The 20,397-nt window shown below is 48.5% G+C and overlaps 1 protein-coding gene across 5 annotated transcripts in view; it reads right to left on the bottom strand.

Annotated features, from left to right (window-relative positions):
- Window positions 1–497: 497 nt before the first annotated feature.
- kmt2d (lysine (K)-specific methyltransferase 2D) overlaps window positions 498–20,397 on the bottom strand; it is a 40,704-nt gene continuing 20,804 nt past the window's right edge. For 4 of the 5 annotated variants that reach the window (XM_029124070.2, XM_029124068.2, XM_029124071.2 and 1 more), the window contains exons 31-50: window positions 18,820–20,397; window positions 18,220–18,431; window positions 18,035–18,101; window positions 17,634–17,866; window positions 14,108–17,053; window positions 13,046–13,189; window positions 12,663–12,827; window positions 12,277–12,418; window positions 11,763–11,844; window positions 10,741–10,916; window positions 10,404–10,528; window positions 9,935–10,067; window positions 9,625–9,758; window positions 6,925–8,347; window positions 5,902–6,038; window positions 5,669–5,799; window positions 4,668–4,974; window positions 4,251–4,324; window positions 3,984–4,092; window positions 498–3,800 (exon numbers count right to left, since the gene is read on the bottom strand). The exon at window positions 18,820–20,397 is cut by the window's right edge and continues 149 nt beyond it. In XM_029124070.2, the coding sequence (XP_028979903.2) occupies window positions 3,708–3,800; window positions 3,984–4,092; window positions 4,251–4,324; window positions 4,668–4,974; window positions 5,669–5,799; window positions 5,902–6,038; window positions 6,925–8,347; window positions 9,625–9,758; window positions 9,935–10,067; window positions 10,404–10,528; window positions 10,741–10,916; window positions 11,763–11,844; window positions 12,277–12,418; window positions 12,663–12,827; window positions 13,046–13,189; window positions 14,108–17,053; window positions 17,634–17,866; window positions 18,035–18,101; window positions 18,220–18,431; window positions 18,820–20,397 (8,411 nt within the window). In that variant the 3' untranslated portion in view covers window positions 498–3,707. The remainder of the gene's footprint in view (window positions 3,801–3,983; window positions 4,093–4,250; window positions 4,325–4,667; window positions 4,975–5,668; window positions 5,800–5,901; window positions 6,039–6,924; window positions 8,348–9,624; window positions 9,759–9,934; window positions 10,068–10,403; window positions 10,529–10,740; window positions 10,917–11,762; window positions 11,845–12,276; window positions 12,419–12,662; window positions 12,828–13,045; window positions 13,190–14,107; window positions 17,054–17,633; window positions 17,867–18,034; window positions 18,102–18,219; window positions 18,432–18,819) is intronic. The other variant, XM_029124072.2, reaches the window with a different exon arrangement.

Below are 20,397 nucleotides of genomic sequence, written 5' to 3'. Positions count from 1 at the left end.
ACAATTGTGAATTCAGATGTTGCCATCCGAAAGTGAACTTTAAAAGGTGCACCATGTTTTCTTGTGACTTTTAAACAATGATGTCATCTGCTTCCCCAACAAGACTGGAATAATATTATAGTCCAGGGTCGTTTAGTGTGGGGGGGGGGGGGGTCTAGATAATGAATAGACAAGTCAATACAAACTCGTAGACGGACGAGGATGTTTAATGGAGGACATGACAGGAAGTCTAGTTGAAACTAGTGATGGCCATTCCAGGCTTCATTAGCGTTGTTTCAGTCGCAGGATATGATGCTGGCAGCACTCAGATTTTCTTTATCACAATAAAAGCCATCATTGAAATGTATAAGGCAATATCGTTACTCAAGTCTGTGGAAAAAGTCACTAGTTGAAACTTCAACTGCAGATAGTTGTACAGTACAATTGGTACACAAGGCCCTCATGAGGCTCACTCATCTTGCTTTGGAATTTGAATTAAAAAAAAAAAAGATCCCAGATATTTAAAATGCCTTTTATTTTCCTTTACAAGAAATAAAAGCAGAAACAAATAAATGATGGGGAAAGGGGAGGGAAAAGCTGTATAGAAAGAGATGCAACCTCTGGCGTCGTCAAAAAAAATATGTACAATTCAAAATGATAGCCATACAAAACATGCCACATACAATAAAAATCATTATATTTATTCATACTCCCTAAAAGTAGCTCTGCTGTACAGATGCAACAAACATCTCTTTAAAAAGGAGGTTAGGTAAAAAAAAAAAAACTTTTAGCAAATCTTAATTTAAATAAGATATGCAGAGAACTTAAATTAAAGATATTCAAACATGATTGAAGGAAGAAATTATTTAGGCTAAAATCCAGTGAGCGGCAAAACATCTTATCTTTCGTTGAAATATAAACATACCAAGAAAAAAAATATATCAATCACTGCCTCATACTTTAGCAATATCTACCACTTTTAGAGAAGTACTCCATTCATTTACTATTGAGAGTGCAATTCATTCTCAGGTACATAAGTACGGGGTTAACTCTGAATATTTAGTCATAACACATCAGGCTGAGTAGCCATTTTTCACAAGGTATACCAACACATTCACTTCTATAGGGAAGAAAAATAACAAAACACCAATCATTCTTAAGTAATATCCTAGCCAGGGAGGAGTTTAATATTTTCCATTTAGCACTAACTCATACACTAATAATCCAATTGTGACCAATCAAGGGATAGATTTTGGTAAAATTGACAAGCAGTAGCATAAATAAAAAGTAAATGAACAGATACATGAACAATTTTACATAAATACACAAATGCTATGCACCATTGTACTGCTTTTACGCAATAAGTGATTTTTCAAAATGTAATATGACAACTTTCCATAATGGTTCGACATCCTCCAACATTTTCTTGTTTCATCTGTGGCTTCTAGTCATTGGGGAAGACCAGACATGTTCACCTATTTTTAACAAACTGTCTTTGAAAGCTTATAGCAAAAAACGCTAATAGAAAAACAGGTAAATGCAAAAACACTCTGGTTCATATACATATCAAGATATTACTTAGTTTGCCATTTTACATATATTTATATATATATATACAGCTTCATCTTTCTGATAAAATGATATCCAGTGGTTGATTTCTTTCAATTTTCTTTCTCTACAATTTTAGATTTTTATTGATTAAAAAAGGGCTTGGGTAAAGAGTTTGTTGCCCCCTATAGTATATATACAGTTTGTACATTTTTGCATTTTTTCCTTACGTGAGGTCTTAGGTCAGGATAGAGGAGGAAACTAATGGAGAAAAAGTAGTACGGGAGACTTTGTCATGGAGACTTCAGAAGTGTCCCCTCTCTTAAAAGATCTACTTCGTTTATTAGTTTACTTTCATTAAAAAAAGAAAACAAATGCCCTTTTATACAAGTCTTCCCCTGCCATTACTTCAAGCCTCCAGTATAGAAGACAGTACTACAACTAGAAAACCACAATACGGGGATCTCTATAAACACACCTGGCGTTGGTGTGGTCAGGCAGGGCCCGGCAGAGAAAGACTCACTACAGTAAAGTTTACAACAGTAGAGCAGTAAACCGACGTTTACAACAGTCCACTACATGATACACAGAGGAAGAGGCTAGATTCATGGTTTACGTGATTTGAGAAAATAGAAGATGGGAGTGGGATCTGAAGGACTGGAGGGTGGAAAACAAATGGGACAGTAGTCTAGTCTTGCATCATTGCCCGCTAGCTTTCTGCTTAACGTGTGACCTGAATGCATGAAGCAGCAAGCGTAGATTACGTTTCCTTCAATCATACTTCGTTCTTGGACTTGATCGTCTTGCCAAAGACAACTTATTAAATTAGCGCCTGTGACCCTGCTTAAAGCAACAATCATTAACACCTACCTTAGTCTACAACAACACAAGGGTGGATGTTCTTGTGTTCATTCACACACCTAAAAGGATGATCTCTTAATGCATTATAAATATGAAGAGGATGGCAGACGATTAACACAAAAAAAAAATCAGGATGATCAGGAATAAACTAACCGCACCTGTTTAGCTTCCGATTAATCTTAATGTGATATCTTAACCCAAAAAAAAAAAAACTCATAATTTATTCTGTCTGTATACATAATGAATAATAATAATATTGTTGGCTCATTATTGTAAAATCAGCATAGAATAGAAGATAGCGCAAACCTGCTGCTAGTTTAAGTTTCCCTGCTTGTCCGAGAAGGCTGTATTATTAGCCCAATGAAAACGACATTCCCACAGACACCATCCCCCCCTTTTCCACAGTAGCAGTTACAGTTTTTACACAACGCAAGCAGTCACTTCCCACTAGATCAATGAGGTAGACTGGGGGTCCAACTAACCCACCTTTAAACTCCATTAGTCTGTCAGGACAGTAAGAAAAACACCTGTCTTTTCTGTCTGGTGCCTCCAAAGACACAGATCAACTTATATTATCTTACATCTTTTCTCCACACCTCTCAACGACACCGTTCTCCTATACAGACTTGGAGCCAGTGTCTTCAGGATTGTCTAGCTAGCCAATAACATCCACATTGGGAAATCAATCGTCGCCAATGACAACGGGCGAGTGTCTTTTCCATGGGGGTCAGGTTAGAAAGGGGGGAGAGTGGGAGGATAGGTCCAACTTTCCGCGAAATAAAAAATATTGTTTGTTCGTTCTTAGTACTTAAAATGGCTTCTTTCTTCAAAGCTCTAAATGAGGGGAGCTCTGCCACGGGGGGTATAGTTACATCACATAGGACCAGAACATTTGGTAGGTGTACAGAGAATTGTATTCCAGCCACAGTTAATAAAGAAGGGGTAGGTAGAGGAAAGAATTGCTTTTGGCAGAGGACAGTTATTCCACAAAGAGATTGTCCCACCATTCAGCTGGATGTAAATGGAGGAGTGGGTCTGTTTGATTTTATATCAGTAATGCTCCTCAAACCTTTGGCTACAGGTGTGAATGCAAACTTCGTAGTCTTTTATTGTTTCCGGAGGTCAGTTTCTCCACCTCGTTCGTCAGCTTACGAACAGCTTACGAACAGCTTACAAACAGCTTATGAACTGGGTAAGTAGTTCTAAAGATTCTAAAGGCTTTGGCGCAGCAGGGGAGTTCTGTTCTGGCACCAGGAAAAAAGGAGGGACTCCTCCCTCTCATTTTCTTTCTCATTCTCTCTCCATTTCTTCCAGTTGGTTTAGTTCATCCACTTCCTGCAATTCCAGGCTCCACAGTGGCAGGGGATCTTGTGCTGATCGTCCTCAAAGTCAAACTGATAATCATATGTCAGCTGTGAGAAGAGACGGAAAGGGTCAATAACAGCCACTCCGTGCTGCACGTCAATCTTTTAACACAAATCGCTTTTCAGTAACTTGGCCTAGTCCTGATGAGAAAGTCGACACAGGAACTTGGAAGAGTTTCTAAAGTGAAGGGAGCACTAACTATATATATCCAGAATGGCCTAGTGTCTTACCTCTTCTCCTTTAGGGATCCTGCGACTGGAGATGATAATGATCTTGTCCTCTTTGTCAAATGTCACCACCTCGGCCACACAGTTGGGGGCACAGGAATGGTTGACGTAGCTGGGAAGGTCAACAGAGCCAGTCAGAGGAGACACACAGAGAAAGACAAGAAAACACACATTCCAATTCAGACACTGGACTGAGAAAATGTATCTCGCTGTGATACAGACCAGAACTGTAAAACAGACCTGGGTCTGGGCTTGATTTGAGTAACTTACCGAGCAGGGCCACCAGTCAAAGTGGCATCGATCACATGTTCATTGTTGGTGCGGAACATGTAGATCCCTCGGTTCTAGATTTAAGAAAAACATTGATTAGATAAGAGCACATGATTAGATAAAAAGGCATGGCCACATCACACACACACACACACACACACACACACACACACACACACACACACACACACACACACACACACACACACACACACACACACACACACACACACACACACACACACACACACACACACACACACACACACACGTCGGTGTCTGTCTATATCGCATACCACCCAACAACCCAGCTTACCCATTTAACTACATCGACATATTGGCATATGCAAATTATCACGACCAAGGCATCCAATGAGAAAGCGCCAACTCTTCACTACCACTGATGGATCCACCCACCTGTTCCTCGTAAATCTTCTCGCGCCGGTTGGCCACCTCATTGCGGATAATGGTGCCGATGTACTCGATGACCATGGTGTGTTTCTCCAGGTCCTTGGCGGCATACAGCCCCAGGCCCTGGATGCGCGAGCGGGCAAGGTAGACGTTGTTCTTCCACTCGGTCTTCAGGCGACGGTACTGGGACGACTTGGAGTGGACGAACTGCTTGCTGTAGGGCGTGTTGATTTCGCCGGTGAAGGTGCTTTGGTAGGCCTTGGACATGGACGTGCTGTTCAGGGTGTGAGGCCTGAGAGAAAGCGAGACAGAACTAGATCAGAGTCAGTCTGCAGAGTCATCGTGTCAATCATTCAGTTTATACATTCATATTAAAGGGCACTACGAGCTATACTACTTAATAGGACCATTTCTTACAAATATTTCTGACTGCGAGGAAGAGTTCAGTCATCTTATGGATAATACAATGAAGAACAGCTCGAGTTAACTTAATAATTAACCACTGCCAGGCCATCACTACGCAGATAATCTGAGCAGCAAATAAATATCTAGATTACCTACATCTAGACTATCTACACAGCATCTGAATATCTAGATGATCTACACAGCATCTGAATATCTAGATGATCTACACAGCATCTGAAAATCCACATTATCAACACAGCATATCAACATCTAGTACATCTACACATCTATGCTATCTATGTTACTACACTGCAATTAAGCATGGGGGTTTTGTGGCATTTTGTCAATACGCCACACCACCCTTTATGCCTTACTCCTATAATAAACTGGCTAACAGTACAATTACAATAGTCTGATCTACCTGCACTTGGGTGCAGGCAGGGTTTAAACAACCCAGATTATATTCCCATAACTATTATGATCATCGAGGACTATAATTCAGCCTTGCCTTTGGCTGTACGTGATAATCTGGGTAATAATAGCTACAGTTTCTCTCTACAAAACCTATGCAATCTATGTGGAGGACTTTACTGCATTCTTACCTCTTGCAGTGTGTGAGGACCTTGGGTTCGGAGCGGGCACAGCCGGTGGGGTTGATCATGAGGGGCAGCTCCATCAGGGGGTGGCGTCCATAGCGAAACACATAATTCTGGCAGTTCTCCACTCCAGGCAACTAAATATTTAGAATGCAAGACTTTAGTTAAGTCCCTGCTACAAGTGCAGTGTATAAAGGGCCATAGCGGCTGACGATTTCAACAGGGAAAAGGCTTCTTACAGACTCCGTGATGCGCAGTACAGCATGGACCGTGAGACCATACATCTCCTCGCCCTTCACGTGGTCAGTAAACAGCTTCAACATGGCCGACTCCTCTCTGAGCTTAGCTACGGACTGAACCACTCGGTCCCAGATACCTAGAGAGGACAGGAGAGAAAAGAAAATATGGTTAGGAAAGACAATTGTTTGTTTTAATTAATCTAATTGGTTTAGTCACAGTAGACAAATGTTTATTGAATGTTAAACCTGGTAAGGCCTAAACACATGAATCAAAAGTTGATTTGGTCTCTAACGTGAAGGGTTCGAGAAATTTAGAGTTAACTGACACAAATTAGGCTATTTAGCATAGTCAAATGTTTCAGACATGTAGGTTGGGATATAGTCCAAACAGTTAGCCTAAACAAATTAATTTGGTCTCTCAAGCATTAACAGTTCTAGAGATACTGTTTTAGGGTTGACTAACACTAATAAAAGTTGTCGATAGTTAATTAAAAACTCTTTTTCCTAGCCACTGAAATTCAACACTACTGTTGTTTGCTCCTTGGGGTTTAAGGCCGGGTGTCTCTGTAAAAGCACTTTGTGACAACTGCTGTTGTAAAAAGGGCTTTATAAACACATTTGATTGATTGAAATAAATTTGATTGAATTAACATTCCATATCATTTCTATCTAGGATAACATTGAAAGCTTCAAGTCAGTATTATAGCTTGACTGGCCTAAAGCCTGACAACTTGAATAGAAAACTCTGAATCCCTGTGGCTTAATATAAACTCATTTCAACTTTTCACAAATGTTAAAAAGCATTTAATAAAAATAAAAAAGTATTTTAAAAAATGTATAGCATCAAAAACACAAAACGGAAAGAAATCAAGTCGGGCCGATCTGAATTTATCAAAAACACCATTTGTTTTGGTCCCCATTCAAGTCAATAGCACTGACGGAAAAAGAACCCAAACAATCAAAGAACGACCACCACAGAAGAAGGGCTAAATGCCTGGGCGGCCCGGCTGCGTGAGCGCGTACCTCCTGGGGTGGTGTCGCGGTAGTGCAGGTCCTCCTGCCCGTGCTCCAGCACCCGCACCTCGAACAGCGGCCTCCCATCGGCCTCACTGATGCGGCAGCGGTAGCGACAGCGGCGGTTCGGCACGCGCGCGCTCCAGTAGATCCTGGTGGCCTCGTAGCCCACGGGGAAGATGGCCGTCGGGGAGTGGAAGGCCTGCATCTGAGACGGCAGCAGCTGACCAACGGCGTGGAAGATGAGGCCGCCCACGCGGAACAGGTGTATGCGGTCGCCGCGTTGCAGGATGCTGGCGATCTGCTTGACCTCGTCCCTCTCGATGTAGACGCGACGGAACACGGCGAAGCCCGTCAGCTCCTCCTCGCTCGGGCCCTTCAGCTTGTGCTGGGTACACAGCATGGTCTTGTCCCTGAAGAACATGCAGCGGGCCCGGATGCCGCAGGCGAAGTGGTAGACGTTGGGGCAGCGCAGGCGGTTGCAGCTGTTCGTGGCGCCCGTCTTCTGGCAGTAGGCGCAGCGGGTGCGCAGCCCACGCCTCAGCGCCATTTCCACGTTGATCAGCGCCCCGCCCTGGGTCTCGTACACCTCCGTGCTCCACAGGGCACAGTTGAGGTGAACCCACAGGTCCACGTCGATGTTGAGCAGTCGGGCGGGGCCGTCTGTGGCGCCGTCGCCCTCCTCGTGGCAGAAGCAGCACTTCCGTCGGTCCCGGGGCATCTTGTCGGGCCGCAGGGTGATGCGGAGGCGCTCCATGAGCTCCGAGACCCCGCGGCTGCTCTCCTTCTTCGAGCCCCCTTTACGGATGGTGATGACGATCTGCAGGCGCTTCCATCGGACGCCCTTCCACTTCTTCATCTTGGGCCGGACCGCCATCTCCTCGGGGTCGGGGGAGAGAGGCCTGCTGCGGTGCTTCACCTTGGCGGAGATCAGCTCCAGGCTCCCGGTGGAGGTGGTGTCCTGGGGCTGGGGGGCTTGCTGGTCAGTAGGTCGGGCTACGGAGATCAACTCGGCATCAGCGGAGTCCGAAGCCTCAGTGGCGCCGACCAGGTCGGAGTCGGCAGGAAGGACGGCCTCCTCTGTGTCCGGCTCCACTTTGACCATAACAGTGGAAGCGGCAGGCTCCATTTTCACCAGAGCGGTGGTCTGAGCGGGGCTAGGGAGAGGCTGGGAGGGAGAGGCCGGCTGGGTGGTGGAGACGGAGGCCGGCTGCGAGGGGGAGGCCGGTTGGGTGGCAGAGGGGGAGGCGGGCATTGTTGGAGTTTCGGTCTCAGCCTCGAGTTCACAAGGAGGGGCAGGAGGAGGAGGAGGAGAGGGAGAGGAGGGCGGAGAGTCGTCGACGGGAATGACGGGGAGATGACGTACATCCAGGTCAGACACATTCGTGGTGTAACAGTGCTGAGCTGGTTTGTCCTCCTGTTCAGGGAACTCCTGCGGAGGAACGGAAACCGGTTAAGAAACGGGTCGTCTGGACATTTAACAATAAAGCAACGTGCAGGTGATCTGGATAACTGTAAGGGACGGGATGTATTACCGCAAACATTTTCAGTCGATCAATGTAGCGCTTTAAAGAGTCGGTAGTATTTAACATAACTAAAAGCACATGCACAAAAACAATTTAGAAATTGTTTTTGTTAAAGCGCTGTTTTGAACTCCAAAAACTACAGCATAGATTGTGTTTCATACTACCGTGCACAACTGAAACATTGTAACTCCAACAATGTAATGTATCTCGGGAAGCAATTGTTGCCGGGGCAAAATCTCAAATCTAATGTGTATCAGAAACGGCAGTTTCATAGCTACTACCTAATCAATGTGTTGCCAAAATTACTCCACGCCTGTTCAGCCACTATTGGCTTAAAAGCAAAACCGAACACAATGTCAGGCAACCGTTCATCATGTTTCTTGCCCTGTCTGTGGTCAGTGAGTTTATCAGCTGATAGTAGATACGGAGCTTGCCTACACGCTATCAGTAAACGTTAAGTCAATGCATCTATTGTACCTGCTATAACGTTGGCTGTAATAGAGTTAGAACATCATTAGCATAGATGTGCTAACTGATTAAATTAGCAGCAGTAGGCTACATTTATCAAAGACCAAACATACCTCTTATGCTAGGAGCTGCAGATTGGCTATTTAATTAAAAGACAATAAAATATACTTCCACATCTATTTTTCTTTTCCAAAACGATTGAATTATTCAGATGGACAGCAATTTGGTATTTGTAATATTATTGTAATTTTTTTTCAGAAGAAACTAATTTACCGTAGTTTATTAAACAAAGGTATATTGAAAAAATGTGGTGCAGTACTTTCTCTTGAAGAATAAGGACCCAGGGAAACGTTGCATTAGACAGAAAAATGAGCCTAACCGAACGCAAAAGAAAAAGACTATCTTGCGACATAATTTTTTAGAGTAGCTCTGATAGTCAAACAGTTTAGAGACAAAAATGTACAATAAAATATTAGTTTGAGCCTACATTTCTCAACTTAGGAGCACATATTCCTGGTAAAAAAAAATCCATAAAGATCTCTATGGCTGCTAGGAAATAGACAAAGTCTATAGAGACCAGTGGACAAGTACTGTCGCTGAGGGATTGGATTGAGCCATTTCTGTTATACTGGAGGAGAAATGTCAGAGAAACTGGCGCTACCAATTTAGCAGGAAAAATCCCATATTTGAAACGGCGACTATATTGTTGACATACCTGTTTGATGAGCGAGAGGATGTCCACCTGTTTCTTCAGAGTGCAGCCTGGCAGAGAAACATCGAACTGTCTCAGCCACTCTGCGTCCTGGATGGGGGAAGTCCCGCTGCCAACAGTCTTGGCACACATGGAACCTGAGAGGATATTTCCATATTAGATGACCACATTCACCAAGAAATGTATCTGACCATTTTAGTTTTTCCCTTAATGCTGTTTTATCCTTTAACAGTATTAGATTTCAGTAAGTAAAAAAATAAATAGTTGTTTAGTGACTTTAACTGGATCATTAGATCCTCTGGACAATCAATACCTGTTTGTTCCGGGCTTTTTCCAGGTCCTGAGGTCCCGGGCCTGCCCGGGCTGGGAGATAAAGCAAACTCATAGGATCCGGGCATACGCATGTTGAGAAGCTGAGCCACCGTCACCATCACGTGGTTCAGATTCTGGAAAAATACAAAGCATCTTGGGTCAGCGCCCTTCACGACAGAAACTTTATGGTTCAGTTCAAACAGGTGAGACAGCCTGGTAACCTGTCTGTCTGTTCGATAATTCAAACACGTGACAATGACCAAAGGATTGAATAAAACAGCATAAATTAAATGTGGCAACCAGGCTAGACAGCGGAGGGGTTAGAGTGAAAGTGAGATGGGGCAGGAAAAGGATCGTCTTTTTTCCCCACACAAACCTTCTGCCAAAGCAAAACCTACTGTATACAGAGTCCACACAAAAAACTCCAGACAGACGGACAATAATTTTACGTTTTTAAATGAGCTCAATACCTTGGCTGCAGCAGAAGACAGCGTGAAGGTTACTGCCACCTCGTTGCTCTTGGCTTTGTCCCAGGCGTTGGTTGTAGACGCCACCTTTCCATCCGCTGCTTCAAATGGCTTGCTTTCTGGAAATGCTGGACGGTAAGGAAATGTGGAAAGAAGAGTGGTTTCATACTTGAGAAAATATAGTGAAATTATTTAACATCCTATAAGTACCCATCTGTAAATATATATTTTTTTTAATATATTTTGTAATTTAACAAACAATGCTCTTATGTGGGGAGACCACAACCACTGTAGCCCTAATGTAATTAGGCTAGACCAGAAGCCTGTACATGGTTCCTACCTGGTATGGCAGTTCGGGGGATGAGTGGTATTGTAGGGGAAATGGCCCTCTCAGTCTCCTCCTCTTTCAGGTCTCTGAAGCGAGGGAAGCGTGGTGCCTCATCCCCTAGGTCACTCTCAGGAGAAGAGGCTGGGACGATACTGTCTGGAGCCTCGCTGTCCTCATCGCTCTCCATCCTGACAGACAGACACATTGGAGATCAGCATCCCACTAAATAGCTACTAGCTTTTAGTTACAATACCACAATGTCTTGTTTTATAAGGCGCACCGTGTATAAAACACACCATTAATTTTATGCCTTAAGGTGTATACAAACCCGAGTATTAACTGCACCCATGTATGACCGGAGAATGACTCATACATACATTTAGGAGCAATGTTTCAGCAAAAGCCAAGGTTTGGCAATGTGACATGACATCAAGGGCCTACTATGCCACTGAAATTTCTTTTAACAGAAATATAGCTGTCACATTTCACAATGCCTGATGCATGCAATGCGCAACTTGGAGAGAGCCGTGAAAGTGCCTTTCATCATATTTATTTGGGGTCATATTTCAGGATCACGAACAGAGAGTGGAGGTCTAAATGAGTGGACACTAAAAAAAAAAAAAAATATATATATATATATAGGCATGCATTTATGCAAAATCCCACATTACGTGAAGATTGGTCTTTTGGAACTAATTCAGAATGGCAGAAAGTGCATCATGGCAGAGCTAATGGGTCCCAATGGCGTATGTTGCATGAGGTGAAACAGCAGTGCATGTCAACGCGGGGCTAATGGGACTTTATTACTGTGATGGAAATTGGCGATTTTTTCATTATTCAGGAATTTGCAGAAACGTACAGGGAAAAGTTGGAGATATAATACTAACCAACAGTAACAAATACAACAGGGTTTCAACAGATGCACGGCTGAACCTCTAATAACGCATGACAAGACTTAAGTCAACAACACGAGAGTCACTGGTACAAGATATCAATCAACAAAGAATTCAGACAGGCTCCATAAGAAACCATACCTGATGTCCTCGTTCTGGTTATGAGGTGGTGTAGGGAGCGCTGCTAGGATGTCCACGCTCTTCACCTCCTCAGTGACAGAATCTAAAACACATTGTAGAGAGATTGCATTGAAATACAGCTCAAACAGGTCTGATTGCACAAAAAGCCTTTACATTGTTGACATTCAGCTCAAAGGGCCGTGAAATAAAGAGGCATTGTAGATCAGAGGTCGTGAACCCCCTCCTCACGTAACCCTGGCAATGCATTTCCTCTATTCCAGAGCTAGCACACCTGATTAGACTTGCCAACTAATCATCAAGCCCTTGATTAGTGAATCAGGTTTAGTGAAAATTGCTCGTGTGTGTGTGTGTGTGTGTGTGTGTGGTGGGGGGGGGGGGGTGAACACCTCTGAGTAGACTACACAATTCAGGAATTTGGGGGCAGCAGTAGACAACCAGACACTTGGAAGAGAGACCAAATGTGCTCCATTTTAAATGAGGCATAAAACACAAGAAACACCATTTACAGTCTTACCCATAGTGTCTTCCGTGGTCTCTTTCTGCCCCTCGGTAATCTCCTCCACAGAGGTAGTCCCGTTGAGCATCTTATGCTGCACCGAGGGGGGCGGCGTGGGCGGCAGGGAGGACGGTGGGGTAGGCGGGTTACTGAGGTTGCTCTGTTAGGATAAAGGGTTCAGCGGTCAATGTCGGGATCATAGAGAGCGATAAGAGGGTATGTGGTGAAACGCGCATCTTGATAAACGAGGGCGACGCCCCCGGCCGGCACGTAAGCATTTCACAGGAAAAGAGAAAATAAAGTGCCTGCACACTGCCTCTCGTACACCAGGAGGCGGGAACACCGCGAAGCGACACGTCAGGATCACAGCAGGGCGTCTACGCAGCACACCAAACAGAACTTACTTTGGTGAGCAGCTGTGAGTAGTAGTCTGGGATGTTGTCCAGGACAGCGTTCCCAAAGGAGCCTTTGAGCTGGGCCTTGCCGTTGGCCGGGCTGCTGCCGAAGGGGGCGAAAAGGTCCAGGCTGGCAGTGATGGAGGGCTCCATCAGTGGAAGCAGAGAGAGGCCCTGGACACACACGAGGAAACGTGTGCTTTAGTCACATTGGAAAGATGACAGATAACGGAGTACCCTACATGAGCATGTTGTATGAGTCTACCAAAACATACACCATCAGGCTATTCTACCAAATACGGACCGATGAAATTGTACAAACTCAACTGTTTTCAACTAAAGTAACACCACATTGGGGGGGGGGGGGTCCGGTGCTTCAGATGACCACTGACCTGTTTCAGTTGCTTCATCAGGGTTTCAGTGCTCTTCCCAACCTCTTCCTTCTTCTTCTTACGGGACTGAGGCGCTCGTTCTCCAGTCTTGTTGGTGCGCTTCGCCTTGGCAACAGGAGGCCTCTTCGTAATGGACTGCAGATCCTGTAATCAGGCAAATAAGTAATGAAAGGAATGCACCATCATCCAGTTTGAAAGGACCAGAGATTAAAAAGTAGTGCTCAGCTGTGTTCACCAGTTCTGGGAAGTTTCTAAATAATACTTAAATGACCAGGTGAAAGGGAGTTGATAACTAAGCAGTGAACGCAGTTGATCATTTTCCACTTTTATTTCAATGATCACTGGTTAGTTCTGAACTTCCTTCAGGTCATAATTAGGGACAAATATAGATGATCACAGCAGAGTTCAAATGCCTTATCCTTTGAAAAGGGCTTCATCTAAATCTTTACGCATCTGTGCCATTGCTGTATAGCCTACAATAACAGAGACTATGACTAAATAGATACCTGCTAAAAGGACTGACTGGTCACCCCATAGACATATTTCAAAACACCTGTTACCACGGCACTAGAGTTAGTCAAAATGGAATTAAAACTGTAGAATTAGGGAATCTCTCTGAAACAAGCACAACATGCCGGATTTCTCACAAGACCCCACTGAAGTAAAACAATAAGAAATGTTTAACAAATAAAAAACCTTGTAACATGAAGAAAAAACATCTATAAACTGACATATGGGATACATCGAACACATCAGAGCTGGCAACTGCCAGTGACCACACTACGTTATTTTCACAATCCCCAGGTGTGGATATAACATGCACTGCAATTTGACACAGTGATTCCATCCCATTTTGATGTTCCAAGCTGTGCACTACAGAACTGCTGCATATGGAACTGACCAAACCAAGGAACTCACCAAACCAAGGACAACAAGCTACACTGAGGTTTTGGCGCATGTAGAGCAAACTGACACGGCAACTATATCGAGTCAAAACGACAAGCCATTAACAACATCACAACGCGCAACTATCAACATGTCCCCCTTAACGCTAAAGCTCACCTCCATGTTACGTGGTGTTCCCTGTAGCTTCTGCTCCAACATGGCCAGCTTGCTGTTGATGTGCCCGTTGATCTCACTGTGGATGCCGTCAGAGGGTCTCTGAGCTGCCAGCTGCAGGTTCTTGGTCCTCAACAGCTTCTGCAGCAGCTGCTGTCCGGTCTCGGTCCTGGACACGTGGGCTCCATGGTCCCCCCCAGGCCCAGCGCTACCAAACCCTCCGACCGGCTCCCCAGTCGCCTCCCGCTTGATGGCCCCAGCGTGGGGACCTCCACCACCTTCCCCATCGCAGGTCACCTCTCTGGGCTCCTGCTTGATGTTCTGCAGGGTCATCTTACACAGAGCTTCTTCTCTGGAGCCCGGTGGTGCTGGATGACCACCCTGGTTCTCAGAGGCCTGCGGCGGTCCACTCTCGCCCTTCTGGGGCAAAGGCCCGTTTGGGGGTGCTTTGCTCCCGGCTGTGTCACCACTCTCAGCCTTAAGCCCGTGGTAGTCCAGGGGACTCTTGGACGCTCCAGGCGACCTGAGAGGGGACGCCTTGATCTGACCGTAAGGGCTGCCTTTCCCGGCAGCCCCGTCGGCGACGGACGGAGAGGCCACGTGGGTGGAGTGCGGAGTGCCAGGGGTGGCCGGGCTCATTCCGGTTTCCTGTTTCTGGACGGAGGGTCCGGCGGGAGAGCCGGCGTGGGAGGGCGAACCCTGGAAGCGGTGCGGAGCCATGTGGAGCTGAGATTGCTGCAGCTCCTGGTGCTGTGTGACCTGGCTGGGGTTGGGCTGACGCATCGCCATCACCTGGGCCATGGCGTGGCGCTGCGGGTCCCCGGGGGAGTTGGCAGGGGGCTGATGGGGATTGCCTTGGGGGTGCCCGCCACGCACCACGGGCCCCTGGCTTCTCATCATCTGGTGCTGCTGTTGCATTATCTGCTGCTGCTGGACACTCAGGGTGTACTGAGGGGAGGCTCCAGGCTGTGGCTGTTGGACTACAGGTCCCATGATCCCCGGCTGTTGCATCGGAGTCCCTGCCACAACCGGCGGTTGGCCGTGGCCCATTATGCCCGGTTGTTGCGGGGAGCCCACGCCCCCTTGTTTCCCCAGAGCTCCTCCGTAGAGCATCTGTTGCTGCTGCGCCTCCAGGCCTCCAGGCATCCTCTGGACCTGCTGGCCTGGCCCGGGGGGCCCCTGGGGCCTCATCTGCCCTGGCTGTCCCTGACCGGCCTGCAGCCTCAGCATCTGGCCCTGCTGCTGCTGGAGCTGTCGCTGTTGGATCATCGACTGGATCTGCTGGATCTGCTGATTGGGGGTGAGGTGTCGTAGCTGGGGGTTCTGGGCTATGATCGCCTGTAAGTTGATGGGGGTGCGTATCTGACCTGGGGGACCCCCGGGCCTCTGGCCAGGCATCAGACCCTGCTGCTGGGCTCTTATCATGCCCATCATGGCCTGCTGCTTCTGCTGCTGCGCCTGCTGGGCCATCAGGGCCTGTTGCTGCGGACTAGGGTGGCCGGGCATGCCAGAGATAGGCTGAGGCTGACCGGGGTGGTTCTGTTGAACCATCACATTCTGCATCTGGCCAATACCCTCATGTTGCTGTTGTCCAGCGGGGTCTTGGGCTTGCTGCATAAGACTCTGTTGTTGTTGTTGTTGTTGTTGTTGCGCCATGTAACACATCTGCTGTCCTTCCTGCTTGACGGTGACCAGGCCCGATTTTGACGGGTCCGCGTTAAGGGAGCCCTGCCGCTGCAGGGAGAGTTGCTGCTGGACCTGGGGATGCAACGCCGCCTGTTGGTAGCCCGCTGGCTGCTGGTGACCCGGGGGGCCATTCGGAGGCAGCTGCTGTTGCTGGGCCATGTACTGCTGCCCCACCGCCCCCGGCTGCTCCCCGGGGGCCCCCGCTTGAGTCATCAGTCCGGGGGTCGCCGGTCCACCCTGCTGCGGAGGGGTCCTGGAGCTGGGACTGAGGATGCCTCCGTCACCCGGCTGCAGCCCCTCAGCCGGCTGCGGCGTGGCCCGCGTGCTGCCCCCGGCAGAGGCCGGGGAGGAGCCCGTCTGGCCCGGGGTGGCGGGCTGGGAGAGGCCCCCCTGGGGATCCTGAGACTGGTTGGGCTGGTTGAGGAAGCCCTGCGGAGGCGGCTGCCTGAGCTGCTGCTGCTGGACCAACATGCGCTGGGCCAGGATCTGTTGTTGCTGCTGCGGCGTGAACTGGGCCTGGCCCCGGAGCCCATGGTGCTGAGGGGGTCCCGCGACGCCCTGCGGGCCCATCATGACCGGGGGCCTCTGCTGCTGCTGCTGTACACCCGGCTGAGCGCTCATTAACCCGGGCTGACCGGCCATCACGCCCGGAGGCTGTCCACCCATCAGGGCCTGAGTGGCCTGGCCCGGCACCATACCCTGGGTCACCATGGCTTGGTTGGGCATCATTCCCTGCTGTAGGCTCGGCTGTTGTTGTGGCGCCATCATTGGGTTCCCCATGGCACCTGGTTGGGGCTGGGGCAACATGGCTGGTTGGCCACCCGGATGCGGCATTGGCTGCTGTCCTTGCATCATGGCCTGCTGCTGCTGGAGCTTCTGGATCATCTGGATCCTGTGTTTCCTCTCCTGGAGAAGCCTTGGGTCTGCGCCTTGGACACCTGGACTCTGGGAGAAGAAACCCGCAGGAGGGCCGGGAGGACGGGCCCCTAGAGCTGCAGGGTGCTGGGGCTGGCCACCCAGGAACTGTTGCCCCTGAGGGGGCATCCTGACGGGCATAACTCCCTGGGGCATGAGGCCTGGAGGTTGGCTCATCATAGGACCTCCCGGCTGGCCCATTATTATTTGCCCAGGCATCTTGGACAGCATGTGGGGCCCCTGAGTGGAAGGCCCTGGGGCCAGGAGACCCGAGCCCTGCTGGTGCTGCTGCTGCTTGCTCCTGTACTCTGCGATCAGGTTAGTGTGCTCCTTCTGCTGCTTCCGAACCTGAAACAAGAGATCTGAGTTAATGGGCGCCTAGTACATCTTTAAAATGTACATTTGGAGCACACGATCGGACCACAAAAAACACAATTTTTCTAAAAATGATCTCAGCCTCCCAAGCTGGAGCAGCAGCAAAAACTCACAAACGTCAGTGAGTTAAAGCAGTTCAGCAAGGAGAAGTGGTCTAAAAATCCAACACAGCACTGTGAGAGACTGATCAAGAAATACAGAAAGCGTTTGGTTTCAGTCATTACTACTTAAGGTGGCGTAAACAGTGAGGGGTGAATACTTTTTCCATGTGGGGTTAATTGGGTTGCATAACGTAAAAAAATTTAATAAAGGAATGACCATCGAGTTGTTTGTTCACTCAAATATTATGATTTGCTTAAAGTCCGGATAACATTTAGTGCCAAAAACATGCAAACAAATCTGAGGCAAATACGTTCAAGCCACTGTATATTGTCTTTGAGATCATGAGACTACAGTAGACCTTCTAGGGGACATGGTAGGCATTAAGATGGGTAGGGGTGAAATTAAATGCGTGACTGGATTAATGTAGAGGATTTGAGCCATCTTCCCCCACCTGGTCCAGCTGTTTCTGGATCTTGCTCTGCTCCTCTGTGACCAGTTTGAGTTTCTCCGCATCGGCTTCAGCGAACTCGCGGCCGGCCTTCTTGGCAGTGCGCTGCTTCGCACACAGAGCCTTGCGAGACTTGCGATGAGCTCCGATCTGCTCCTCCAGGAACTTGAGTTGCATCTGCAGAAGCTGCTGGGTGTGCAGGAGCCACTCCTCATACTGGTGCTGCTCTGCATCATCTGGCGAACGCGGGGAGATCAGGCACATCAGCTCAGTTAGGTGCGCTTGCACTTAAACACAATCAAAATGTGCAACAGCTGGGAGCATCGAATGAGACCAGTACGCAGTCCAGTACCTAACTTATACAGGAGAATTTATTACAACGACGGAAAATTAGAGGAACTCACTGATGATTCCTTGAACAAACTGCGGAGGGTTGGGTCTTGCCGGCGGTGTGTCGCTGCTTTCCCCTTCCTAATAAAAGCACCATTAAATCAGCTCAGTAAATCCATTGACTGGTGTTGGCAGGATGCGTATTATTGACAGATTACAAGGTCATCCGTATGCTCAGGCCGGTGGACCTCTACTGTACCTTAGACGGGCCCGTTGTAAGTTGACCCGGAGGGTCTCCGGTCCCTGGCGCTGATGCCAGCCTCTGGGCCAAAAGAGAAACCTGCTGCCTGTTGATGCCTGGGGGAACGCCCATTGGCTCCTGTGCCAACACTCTCTTGATGCCCTTCAGTGCCACCATCTTGGCTTTGGCGATGGGATCCATGATGTCGTCGGTCACAAACTTGTCTAGATCTGTCCACAGGCATGCAGAAACACCAGGTGAAATTTTTCTAAGCAATAGTTGTGATTAAAGTGGCCATGTGTTAGATTTCTAATGTACTACTTGCATAAATGATCAGAAGACCCTGGCAGTTAATGTTTTAAGTTACTGTTTCAATCTTTCTACAAAACTGTTCTGAGAGCCTGGGATATTCCCCTTTATAATGTTTTCACGGGTCCATCGATCCATCTAGTATTCTCACTTTAGACACTCTCAGTGCTTTCCCCCGCACCCCAAACCACCAGGGATTACCTCATACTTTTCCAGCAAGGGAAGAGGAGGAGGCAAGTCATGTCATTGTTTAAAACTCAGGAATCTAAACAGTACATGTTTAAAAAAAGTAAAACAACGTTTTTCTACCTTTATCAGGGAAGAAGTTATTAGCCAGCGCTGACTGTTTGACCATCTGTTGCTGCTGAGGATTGAGCCCCGGGTGAATTCCTCCAGGCTGCCCCACCCTCATCATGCCCTGCTGTTGGGCAATGGCAGCCATGTGCTGTGGTGTCATCCCAGGTTGTCCCATGAGCCTTTGCTGCTGCTGCTGCAGGACGTGTGGCGGGCGTGGCACCATGCCTGGCTGTCCCATCATGCCTTGCTGCGGAGGGCGGTGGTGCTGGGGGAGCATGATGTGGCCCGAAGCCCCCTGGGGGTTGGGGTGACCTCCCATGTGGCCCCCCATAGCGCCCTGGTGGAGAGAGCTGAGCTGCTGCTGCTGTTGTTGTTGTTGTTGTTTTTGGAGTTCCTTCTTCTCATGCTCCAGCAGGTCCTGGATCAGCAAGGGAAGCTCGCTGGCTTCCAGGGAGCTCTCAACTTTGTCTAGATCCACGGCCGGAGAGTGCTGGCCTCCGCCGTCAGGCAACCCCAGGGGGTCCTCCCCGAGAGAGGAAAGGGAGTCCGCTTGACCCGGGAGAGGGTACTGGAGCCCTCCTAAACGCACAGAGCTCAGGGAAGCACCCTGGTTCTCTGACTGAGAGGAGGGTTTGTTTGTCTGGAGGAGCATTGAGACGGCATCTCCCATCTCATCCTTCACCACTGCCGGGCCGGGCTCCAGCTTTATCCTGGAGGTGTCTGCGGACTCTGAGGAGGAGGGTTGGGGAGTTGAGGAGGACATGGAGCCCCCAGTGTTTGGCGTTAGGTTTTGCTCAACTTTTGGTTTCTGCTCCACTTTGATGTCCTGAGCCACAGAGGTACCTGGTGTTTCCCCCTCCGCCTCAACCAAACGCAGCTGGTCGGAGAACACATCCTTGGGGTCCCCTTGGTCAAGTTCCGGGTCTGTATAGGCCAACAGGTCAAACTCGTCACTGTTGAGTAAGTCGTCGAGGTGCGGGTCTGTGGTCTCTAGGTTGTCAAGGTTACCCAGGTCGTCGTCACCCTTATCGGGGTCTAGATCCAAAGCCAGGTCGTCCTCGTCTTCCACTCCCCCGTCCCCAGGGGCATCCCCTAGCTCTTTCGGGGCAAACGGGTCCTCCATGTCAGACTCGGGGAGATCCACGCTAGCGTCTCCGGGAGCTCCGGCCTGGGTCTCCGTGGAGGTCTGAGGTTGCCCGGAGTGAGAGCCGGCAGTGCTAGGAGTTTGTGGGATGCCTGCCTGGGGCTGGAGATGCTGTTGTGGGGGACCAGAGCTCTGCTGGGGCAGTAATAAACCCATACCACCCTGCTGCAGCCTTGAGTCTCTGACCCCCTCAGTCTGAGGCTCCACACCCTGAGGCATCGGATGCTGAACAAACTGGCCAGGGGCCATTTCCTGCTGTTGGGGGATGTAGAGGCGTGGCCGCTGCTGGGGCCCCCGCTGGAGAAACTGGGGCCCCAGGGGCAGCCTCTGGGGATTGTGCCTCAGCTCAATATACTGCGGCGGGGCTTCTCCGGGGCCCATGGCTGGCTGCATGGGTTCTCCTCCAGGGTTGGGCCCCATGCTGCGGTGGAGAGCCACGCCCTGCT

The sequence above is a fragment of the Esox lucius genome, chromosome 12, assembly GCF_011004845.1.
Source record: "Esox lucius isolate fEsoLuc1 chromosome 12, fEsoLuc1.pri, whole genome shotgun sequence".
Classification (NCBI taxonomy): Eukaryota; Metazoa; Chordata; class Actinopteri; order Esociformes; family Esocidae; genus Esox; species Esox lucius.
The sequence above is the reverse complement of the archived record's forward strand: the minus strand, read 5'-3'. Positions and strand labels throughout refer to the sequence as shown.